The sequence below is a fragment of the Entelurus aequoreus genome, linkage group LG27 (genome assembly GCF_033978785.1).
Source record: "Entelurus aequoreus isolate RoL-2023_Sb linkage group LG27, RoL_Eaeq_v1.1, whole genome shotgun sequence".
Lineage (NCBI taxonomy): Eukaryota > Metazoa > Chordata > Actinopteri > Syngnathiformes > Syngnathidae > Entelurus > Entelurus aequoreus.
The window spans coordinates 13,523,900-13,535,880 of record NC_084757.1 but is presented as its reverse complement, the minus strand read 5'-3'; the positions used below and the strand labels follow the sequence as shown (position 1 = coordinate 13,535,880).

General features: G+C 38.6%; 1 protein-coding gene across 1 annotated transcript in view; it reads left to right on the top strand.

The window, feature by feature from the left end:
• The first annotated feature begins 5,429 nt into the window (after positions 1 to 5,429).
• The window catches only part of pak2b (p21 protein (Cdc42/Rac)-activated kinase 2b), a 23,311-nt gene continuing 16,759 nt past the window's right edge, over positions 5,430 to 11,981 (top strand). The window contains exons 1-3 of the mRNA XM_062039558.1: positions 5,430 to 5,661; positions 10,406 to 10,744; positions 10,821 to 10,927. Of these exons, the coding sequence (XP_061895542.1) occupies positions 10,555 to 10,744; positions 10,821 to 10,927 (297 nt within the window). The 5' untranslated portion in view covers positions 5,430 to 5,661; positions 10,406 to 10,554. The remainder of the gene's footprint in view (positions 5,662 to 10,405; positions 10,745 to 10,820; positions 10,928 to 11,981) is intronic.

Here is an 11,981-nt window from a genome sequence, read left to right as displayed (position 1 = left end):
TTTTTTTATTTTTTTTATTAAATCAACATAAAAAACACAAGATACACTTACAATTAGTGCACCAACCCAAAAAAACTCCCTCCCCCCATTTCCTTCTGTTATCAATATTCTGGTTCCTACATTATATATCAATATATATCAATACAGTCTGCAAGGGATACAGTCCGTAAGCACACATGATTGTGCGTGCTGCTGGTCCACTAATAGTACTAACCTTTAACAGTTAATTTTACTCATTTTCATTCATTACTAGTTTCTATGTAACTGTTTTTATATTGTTTTACTTTCTTTTTTAATCAAGAAAATGTTTTTAATTTAGTTATCTTATTTTATTATTATTTTTTAAAAAGTACCTTATCTTCACCATACATGGTTGTCCAAATTAGGCATAATAATGTGTTAATTCCACGACTGCATATATCGGTTGATATCGGTATCGGTTGATATCGGTATCGGTAATTAAAGAGTTGGACAATATCGGATATCGGCAAAAAGCCATTATCGGACATCCCTAATTATTATGCCTAATTTGGACAACCAGGTATGGTGAAGATAAGGTCCTTTTTTAAAAAATTAATAAAATAAGATAAATAAATAAAAAACATTTTCTTGAATAAAAAAGAAAGTAAAACAATATAAAAACGGTTACATAGAAACTAGTAATGAATGAAAATGAGTAAAATTAACTGCTAAAGGTTAGTACTATTAGTGGACCAGCAGCACGCACAATCATGTGTGCTTACAGACTGTATCCCTTGCAGACTGTATTGATACATATTGATATATAATGTAGGAACCTGAATATTAATAACAGAAAGTAACATACGTTTTGTGTGAATGAGTGTAAATGGGGGATGGAGGTTTTTTGGGTTGGTGCACTAATTGTAAGTGTATCTTGTGTTTTTTATGTTGCTTTAATAAAAAAAATAAAAAACCAGATACCGATAAAAAAACCCAGATACAGATAATTTCCGATATTACATTTTAAAGCATTTATTGGCCGATAATATCGACAGGCCGATATTATCGGACATCTCTATGTTTAACAGTTTTTTGTTAGGACACACAAAGGCTACGAGAGCCCTATTGTAATTACTCTGTGCATTATTTTTCTCCAACTTCCATCGAGTTTTTGAGGTCCCTAACACCCACGAAAACTCACCAATTTTGGCAAGCGCGCCCGGTCCGGCCAAATATGTTTCAATTTGTGGCGACCAACCACAACATTTCTAAATTGACTCTCTAGCGCGCAGGTGTCAAACTCAAATCTGACCCGCGACATCATTTTATCTGGCCCGCCAACACCTGGAAATGATATGTCAATAAAGCACCTAATATTTTCTCACTAATTGTAATAGATTTTTTTCATTTTGACAGAAAAAAATATACGCACTGCTTGAAATTGCATACCTTTTATCAATAATCAATCAATGTTTATTTATATAGCCCTAAATCACACATGTCTCAAAGGGCTGCACAAGCCACAACGACATCCTCGGTTCAGATCCCACATAAGGACAAGGAAAAACTCACAACCCAGGGAGATGTCAATATGAATGACTATGAGAAACCTTGGAGGGGACCACATATGTGGGTAACCCCCCCTAGGGGAGACCGGATGCAATGGACGTCGAGTGGGTCTAGCATAATATTGTGAAAGTCCAGTCCATAGTGGATCTAACATAATAGTGAAACTCCAGTCCATAGTGGATCTAACGTAATAGTGAGAGTCCAGTCCATAGTGGATCTAACATAATAGTGAGAGTCCAGTCCATAGTAGATCTAACATAATAGTGAGAGTCCAGTCCATAGTATATCTAACATAATAGTGAGAGTCCAGTCCATAGTGGATCTAACATAATAGTGAGAGTCCAGTCCATAGTAGATCTAACATAATAGTGAGAGTCCAGTCCATAGTATATCTAACATAATAGTGAGAGTCCAGTCCATAGTAGATCTAACATAATAGTGAGAGTCCAGTCCATAGTGGATCTAACGTAATAGTGAGAGTCCAGTCCATAGTGGATCTAACATAATAGTGAGAGTCCAGTCCATAGTGGATCTAACATAATAGTGAGGGTGCAGTCCATAATGGATCTAACATAGTAGTGAGGGTGCAGTCCTTAGTGGATCTAACATAGTAGTGAGAGTCCAGTCCATAGTGGATCTAACATAGTAGTGAGAGTCCAGTCCATAGTGGATCTAACATAGTAGTGAGAGTCCAGTCCATAGTGGATCCAACATAATAGTGAGAGTCCAGTCCATAGTGGATCTAACATAGTAGTGAGAGTTCAGTCCATAGTGGATCCAACATAATAGTGAGAGTTCAGTCCATAGTGGATCTAACATAATAGTGAGAGTCCAGTCCATAGTGGATCTAACATAGTAGTGAGAGTCCAGTCCATAGTGGATCTAACATAATAGTGAGAGTCCAGTCCATAGTGGATCTAACATAATAGTGTGCAACCTACTAATAAAAGTATCAATCAATCAATCAATCCAGTCCATAGTGTATCCAACATAATAGTGTGAGTCCAGTCCATAGTGGATCTAACATAATAGTGAGAGTCCAGTCCATAGTGGATCTAACATAGTAGTGAGAGTTCAGTCCATTCTGGATCCAACACAATAGTGAGAGTTCAGTTCATAGTGGATCTAACATAATAGTGAGAGTCCACTCCATAGTGGATCTAACATAGTAGTGAGACTTCAGTCCATAGTGGATCCAACATAATAGTGAGAGTGCAGTCCATAGTAGATCCAACATAATAGTGAGAGTTCAGTCCATAGTGGATCCAACATAATAGTGAGAGTTCAGTCCATAGTGGATCTAACATAATAGTGAGAGTCCAGTCCATAGTGGATCTAACATAGTAGTGAGAGTCCAGTCCATAGTGGATCTAACATAATAGTGTTCAACCTACTAATAAAAGTATCAATCAATCAATCAATCCAGTCCATAGTGGATCCAACATAATAGTGAGAGTTCAGTCCATAGTGGATCTAACATAATAGTGAGAGTCCAGTCCATAGTGTATCCAACATAATAGTGTGAGTCCAGTCCATAGTGGATCTAACATAATAGTGAGAGTCCAGTCCATAGTGGATCTAACATAGTAGTGAGAGTTCAGTCCATTCTGGATCCAACACAATAGTGAGAGTTCAGTTCATAGTGGATCTAACATAATAGTGAGAGTCCAGTCCATAGTGGATCTAACATAATAGTGAGAGTCCAGTCCATAGTGGATCCAACATAATAGTGAGAGTGCAGTCCATAGTAGATCTAACATAATAGTGAGAGTCCAGTCCATAGTGGATCTAACATAATAGTGTGCAACCTACTAATAAAAGTCTCAATCAATCAATCAATCAATCCAGTCCATAGTGTATCCAACATAATAGTGTGAGTCCAGTCCATAGTGGATCTAACATAATAGTGAGAGTCCAGTCCATAGTGGATCTAACATAATAGTGAGAGTCCAGTCCATAGTGGGGCCAGCAGGAGACCACCCTGAGCGGAGACAGGTCAGCAGCGCAGAGATGTCCCCAACCGATGCACAGGCAAGCGGTCCACCCCGGGTCCCGACTCTGGACAGCCAGCACTTCATCCATGGCCACCGGACCTGTGCTCCCCCCTCCACAAGGGAGAGGGGGGCAAAGGAGAAAAAAGAGAAACGGCAGATCAACTGGTCTAAAAAGGGGGTCTATTTAAAGGCCAGAGTATACAAATGAGTTTTAAGATGGGACTTAAATGCTTTTAAACTTTAATAGTATCAATGTTGCAACAAATGTTACAGTATGTTATCATACTTTCCAAAAATGTATTCGTCTAAATAAAAGTACTTAATTTTACAGCAAACTACCCATCAAAGTGATAAAAAATTACAAAAAAATGTACGTTGTTCTTTACAGCATATTAATGTAAATTGAAAAAAACTACTACAGTTTTTTGCGTCAAAATTCTGTTGACTGAGCTGCAAATTTTTGACTGTAAAATCTACGGTTGTTTTTTTAACGGTGGAAAGTTCGGTACATTTGTTTTTATGGTAGAAAAACTGGCAGCTAAGTTGCTAGAATAAGAAAATAACTTGTACTGTTTTTCCATTAACAATATAATGTTGTAAAAACCAATGTCAATTCAACACAAAAATTCTGGCAACTAAGCTGCCAGCTTTTTTTTGTAAACACGCTTGATTTTGTATTTGTATTGAATTTGCATCTGTGGATTGCTTTTGTGTCGAGACATTCCTCCCACAAACCAGATGCACAAATAAATGGGACCTACACACTCCCCCGAACAACCAGCAGAGGGCACTGCAGCCATAATACAAATACAAAATCAAGCATATTTATATTCAAATCTCAAAAATATATTTACAAATACACGTTTATTTATACTAATTCTTGATTCATTTGTATGTCACATTTTTATATTTATACATTTTATTTGTATATACTTTCAAATCTCAAAAATAAATTTACAATAGTTTATTTATACAATATTTATTTATTTGTATATTTATTAATATATGCATATTAGGGATGTCCGATAATGGCTTTTTGCCGATATCCAATATTCCGATATTGTCCAACTCTTTAATTACCGATATCAACCGATACCGATATATACAGTCGTGGAATTAACACATTATTTTGACTAATTTTGACAACCAGGTATGGTGAAGATAAGGTCCTTTTTGAAAAAAATTTATAAAATAAGATTAAAAAAAATCTTCAGTAAAAAAGAAAGTAAAACAACATAAAAACAGTTACATAGAAACTAGTAATTAATGAAAATGAGTAACATTAACTGTTAAAGGTTAGTACTATTAGTGGACCAGCTGCACGCACAATCATGTGTGCTTACGGACTGTATCCCTTGCAGACTGTATTGATATATATTGATATATAATGTAGGAACCAGAATATTAATAACAAAAAGAAACAACCCTTTTGTGTAAATGAGTGTAAATGGGGGAGGGAGGTTTTTTGGGTTGGTGCACTAATTGTAAGTGTATCTTGTGTTTTTTATGTTGATTTAATTAAAAAAAAAAAAAAAACGATACCGATAATTTAAAAAAAACGATACCGAAAATTTCTGATATTACATTTTAAAGCATTTATCGGCCGACATCTCTAATGTATATGTATTAATATCATATTGATATATATAAATTACTGTGAGACAATTCTACTTCCATACTACCGGTAAATCACTTAAATGTTTTTAACAAATATATAAATTTAAGGGCTTTTGTACTCTTAATCATGCTCCAAGATTTGATTGATAATTGTAAACCATTAAGCCAATTAGAAAATGTAGGCATTACTTTCATAAATCGACATTTGTATAGAATTTTATTTTTTTTGCCTGGAGCACGTGACAAATTGGTAAAAAAAATAATGCAAATGAAGGAAGTGACGTAACCCAGGCGCATGCGCGGACCGACCGTGTCTTCCGGTACCGACCGTGTAGTGACAGGGCCGCTAAAAAGAAAGGAAAAAAGTTGCACTGTAAATAGTTTTTGGTTTTTTTGAATCCACCGAGCTCTCGTCGTTTCAAATGAAGTCCCTTTCTCAAATTCACAGAACATTTTTCTTTTTTTCATAAGCAAACATCGTGGATCGAAGTTGTGTTTTAAAACTGCCGTGGAAGCTCCGGTAAGAGACACAACAACCGTTAAGCTCACAGTAACAAAATGTGCATTCCGACTTCATAACCATAAATACGTGCAAATGTTGAATTATCTGATAAAATTGTTAATATAACCGACGAGTTGCCATTAGCCAAATGTTAACACACTTTGGCCAAAATGAGTGGCTATGCTAACGTTAGCTTCGAGCTAAGTGTTTATTGAGGCTCAATGTTTGCTTTTAGTTAGCGTCGTCGTTGGTTAAGTAGTGAATGCGGAGGTTTAGTTCCGAGTTAGCACACTTAAGGACAAACGGCAACAAAAGTGTCTTCTTGGTAGTTGGCACACTTGTTGTGGACCAAAGTAGCGGATGCTAGGCTAGCCGCCCCTGTTGGAAACAATGAAGGGCAAAGTGTGCTCACAGGGGCTCTGCAAGACAATGTGCTTGCATTGGGAAGACAATAAGGTTCAAAAATGACATAAAGCTGAATAAGGTTAAAAAATGACATAAAGCTGCTGTTGCTGTCAATCCTTTCTGTTTGGTATTTCAGCTGATGTCTTATGTCTTAGTAGGGCTAGGCAACCTTTTGCATCCAAAGAGCCATTTGGGCCAGTTTCCATCAAATCAAAACCCATTTAGAGCCACAAAACCTATTTGATCTCCATAATAAAGTTTATATTCCCTGGAGTTTTTTTTGCTGTTTTCCTGTGTGGCGTGTTTTAGTTCTTGTCTTGCGCTCCTATTTTGGTGGCTTTTTCTCTTGTTTTGGTATTTTCCAGTAGCAGTTTCATGTCTTCCTTTGAGTGATATTTCCCGCATTTACTTTGTTTTATCAATTAAGAATATTTCAGTTCTTTTTATCCCTCTTTGTGGGGACATTGTTGATTGTCATGTCATGTTCGGATGCACTTTGTGGACGCCGTTTTTGCTCTAGATCAGTGGTTCTTAACCTGGGTTCGATCGAACCCTAGGGGTTCGGTGAGTCGGGTTCGGCGGAGGTCAAAACACACCCGACTCATCGTGTAAATACAAACTTCTCCTTATTGGCGTATTACGGATACGGCAACAGCTGACTGATTTGCAGGTGTGTAATTTGTTGTGAGTTTATGCACTGTGTTGGTTTTGTTGTTTGAACAAGGTGATGTTCATGCACGCTTCATTTTATGCACCAGTAAAAAAAACATTGTAACAGTTTAGTATGGGGAACATATTCACCATTAATTAGTTGCTTATTAACATGCAAATTAGTAACATATTGGCTCTTAACTAGTCATTATTAAGTACTTATTAATGCCTTATTCGGCATGGCCTTATTATAACCCTAACCCTCTAACCCTGGCCCTAACCCTAACCAAATAACTCTAAATTAAGTCTTTGTTACTTAGAATATGTTCCCCTAGTGTCCAAATAACTCTAAATTAAGTCTTTGTTACTTAGAATATGTTCCCCTAGTGTCCAAATAACTCTAAATGAAGTCTTTGTTACTTAGAATATGTTCCCCATACTAAAGTGTTACCAAAAAAAGGCTCCTCCAGCTTCCTTCCAGCACTGTACGATTCAAGAACTCCTTCATTCCACACTCCATCCAGCTGTATAATCACTCGCCATACAGCAATAGATGATATCTGCCTATTACCTGACACCTGACATGTTAGCTACTTCTCTTTGTTTTTAATGTCTATTTTCTGGATCTACTCTCTATTTTATGCTGCTGCTGTTACATTTTTTTAAATTTAGCCATGTAAAAATCCTATTGAGATCAAGGATCTCTTTTCCAAGGGAGACCTGGCCAAGAGGGCAGCAGCAAGGTTACATTAAAAACAGTAAACAACACATAAAACATCACATTTACAACATTAAAACTTGCTCGCATGACACACGTGCATACAGACAAGGTAGACTGCAATCCTTTCACAGAAGCTTTAAACTCATATATACATATACTGTATAGACTGTAATATTGTACATGGTCATTGGTATATATTGTATATATGTTATAGACATAATATAATATATCTGTGTATATATTATTCTGTACACATATTAGGTATATATTCGTATATATGTTAGATTTTTTTATCGCTATATTAGTCTATTTATACCTGCATTGTCCTTTCCATCCTTACACTTTCCATCATTGTAACTGAGCTACTGTGTTGAACAATTTCCCTTGTGGATCATTAAAGTTTGTATAAGTCTAAGTCTAAAACATAAATTTGTCTTGAATTTGAAAAAAAATTTTTTTTAAATTTTTCACTAAAGAAGGGTTCGATGAATGCGCATATGAAACTGGTGGGGTTCGGTACCTCCAACAAGGTTACGAACCACTGCTCTAGAGTAAGTCTTTGCTGTCGTCCAGCATTCTGTTTTTGTTTACTTTGTAGCCAGTTCAGTTTTAGTTTCGTTCTGCATAGCCTTCCCTAAGCTTCAATGCCTTGTCTTAGGGGCACTCACCTGAACACCACGGGTCTGTGGGCATACTTGCCAACCCTCCCGATTTTCCCGGGAGACTCCCGAATTTCAGTGCCCCTCCCGAAAAATCTCCCGGGGCAACCATTCTCCCGAATTTCTCCCGATTTCCGCCCGGACAACAATATTGGGGGCGTGCCTTAAAGGCACTGCCTTTAGCGTCCTCTCTCACCTGAAAAGGAGACTATTATATATGTCTCCGTTATCCATAGGTTTATCTATAACCCATAAAGTAGGCAGGCACGGAGCTATTTCTCAGCGTGTGTTTATTCCAGCCGGCACGTTAATACACTGACACACAACATCCGGATTCCCACCATGCATTGCTTCAAAACTACGGCAAGTAGTAATGTCCAAAAACATAACAGAGACGAAGCAGAAGAACGAAGAAGAGACATGGCGACGACGAGTAATAAGAAGAAGTACGCTTGCAAGTTCCAAAATGATTGGAAAAAAGAATTTCAGTTTATCATGAAGCATACCCCTTCAAGGGGAAGGGGTATGCTGCCTGGACACGGTGGCCGAATGGATATACTCATTGATGAACGGATTATTTATATATGTATATATATATATATATATATAAGAAATACTTGAAAATATATACCACCCCCCCATCTCCCGAATTCAGAGGTCTCAAGGTTGACAAGTATGTCTGTGGGACCCATTTGAATTTTTTATTAAAAGAAAAATGATACATTTAATTAATTTTTCAAAGTGAGACTCACTGACTTTGGCTCATTTTCTATGAAGAACATACATCAGAATACATATTTAATGACCACACACCATACACCCCCCCTACACATTTCTATTACATATAAGATGCCCGGGTCCACCCGGGCTAATAGAAGTGTGGAAGATGATGTTCTATGTACCACACACACACACACACACAGCTGGCATAGACAGGAGGAGGACAGAGTGTAGGTACACAGAACATCAGAGGGTCAAATGTGCGAGAAAATGAGAGCAGACAGTGTTGACAAACAATGTTGCAACCTTGTGTGGGAACCGCAGGTGCAGAAACACAAAAGAAGAATCCCTGTGGGATGCAGAAACTGGCAGAGAAATTTTCCGTGCAACGTTCATATTGTAAAAAAGGGGCCTTGGCTCAAAAAAGGTTGAAAAACACTGGTCTAAGGGACAGTGTATTGACTACAGTACACAGAAGCATAAACTAGCTTGAGCCACAATAGCGGGATAAAAGAGCCGCAGGTTGCAGACCCCTGGTCTAGGCGAAATGGCTGAAAACTGCATCACGATATGTGTTTTTATATTGATCAATATCGATAATTATTGATATTTTTATGACATACTAAGAACCAGGAGAAAAATATAATACATGTAAACATCCATCCATCCATTTTCTACCATTCTGTATTTAAAATGTAACCTTCCTTTGATTGTTATCCCCTCAGGCAGAAAATAAAGGAAATGTCAACACAACCATGGGAAACCATCCGTTCTAAAATCCCATTAAACACAACCTCTTAAAATGAAGGAATATGTAGTGAATGTTTATTAAAGTGTGAACATGTAAACATAGAGAAACCTAAAAAGAACTATTTTCTGTAGGTTTAGTGCCAGCAAGTTACGGCTGTGTCATTTTTATTCGGTCTGTTATTCATATTTAAGTATGGAAAGGAATTTATGTTATGCAGTAATTTTATTTAAAATGATTGGACCAAATTACTACTACGTTAAAGTAGCACATGTGTTATAGTTTGAAATGTATTTCTTTGTTACAGTCCTGCACTTTAGTTCCTACCTGTTATTTCCGTATACCCGAGTAGGGAACGGACGAGGTTTGAAAAGAAAAGAGTGCATCCGTTTTGTTCGCTCTCTGCATCACTTATTTTTGATTTGTCTTCTTACTCCGGGCAAAGAATCAATCAATCGTGAGACAACAAGATGGCGCTAACATACATAATAGTTGACACTGTTACCTGATTGGCTGTAAGGGTGTCACTCCCACCAATCAGTGATCACTTCCTGGAGTGCCAGAGCTTTGCTTTGCAACTCCCTCTTTCTTCTGCCACATAACAAAAAAATATTATCAGACGTTTTATCAAACGTATTTTTTTATTGCTAATGATTATCGCGATTTATGTTGATATAATTTTATCGCCCGGCCCAAATATAACTAATTTGCTTCTGTTCAGCCACACTGACAGTGTCCTATCATCTTGTCGTTCTTTCCCGTTTCTTATAATAACAATAGTATTTTATTGAGGCTAAAATAGCACATGTATAAATATATAGAAGCAAATAGCATTTATTGTGTTTTTTTTCCCCACAGGCTTTGTCAATCTCCTGCATTGACATCGTCTTCATGCTGATGTGATCCTCCCTTTCCTGGTGCCGCGCTGTCCATCCTCTCCGCCCACTACACCCGGCCCCCGTACCGTGTTGTCTCCCTGTCGCCAGTCTTGCCGAGAACGCGGAGCAATGTGCGACAACGGCGACCCCGAGGACAAACCCCCCGCCCCTCCGGTCCGAATGAGCAGCACTATCTTCAGCACCAGCTCGGGGAAGGACTCCCTGTCGGCCAACCACAGCTCCAAGCCGCTGCCGTCTGTGCCCGAGGAGAGGAAGCCTCGCAGCAAGATCATCTCCATCTTCTCCGGCGCGGAGAAAGGTGAGCGGAAGCTATTCGCGCGCCAAAAGGGAAAGTTGCCGTGTGGTCGATTTTAACGTTTGCAACGTTCATTCAGGCGGAAGAAAGAAAGATCGAGACAAAGAGCGACCGGAGATCTCTTCGCCTTCCGACTTTGAGCACACAATACATGTTGGCTTTGACGCTGTCACGGGGGAATTCACTGTGAGTGATGCTTTCTCGCCACAAAATGAACATCTTTTTCCCTTACATCAAACATTTAGATTTCCAAACAATTATTCCCATAGGAAAGGATAGGACAGGGGTCGGCAACCTTTACCACTCAAAGAGCCATTTTGGCAAGTTTCACAAATTAAAGAAAGTAATGGGAGCCACAAAAAAAATTTTAAAATTTAAAATGAAAAACACCGCATACAAAGCTTAAACGCTTTGTGCTATGTTAACCAGGGGTCTCCGACACACGCACCGGCACGCACTTTAATGTGGAAATTTGATGTTAGTGCAGCCCGCGAGTTTTGAATGAATGGCGCTTGATAGCGTCATACTTGCCAACCCTCTCATTTTTCCCGGGAGACTACCGAATATCAGAGCGTGATGACACTGCATTTGGCGCCCTCTAACAGTGTACCTGCTCGACCACACGTAGAATGCAATTTCAGCTTGCTCACGTAAGTGACAGCAAGGCGTACTAACTCAGCAGCCACACATCTTACACTGACGGTACCAATACCCAGAATCCCATGCAGCCCTAACTCTTCCGCTCAACCAACGCACGGAGGGGGTGGGGTTGATGTGTGGGGGGGATTTGGTGGTAGCGGGGGTGTATAATGTAGACCGGAAGAGTTAGGGCTGCATGGGATTCTGGTTAATGGTTGTGTTGTGTTTATGTTGTGTTACGGTGGGATGTTCTCCAGAAATGTGTTTTTCATTCTTTTTTGGTGTAGGTTCACAGTGTGGCGCATATTTGTAACGTAACAATGTTAAAGTTGTTTGATACGGCTACCGTCAGTGTAAGCTGTGTGGCTGATGAGTAAGTATGCTTTGCTGTCTCCTGTGTGTGCAAGTAATAACAACATGCAACATGTGGCTGGACTGGCACGCTGTATGTAAATGCTATAGAGGACAATTACTGCAGTGCAATTAGGGCACGCCCTTTATTTAGTAATTAGAGTGTAAATAGGATTATTTTTTCCCTGGGAGTAATCTATGAGGGACACTGAGATCCATAAATCTCCTGGGAAAATCGGGGGGGGGTCGG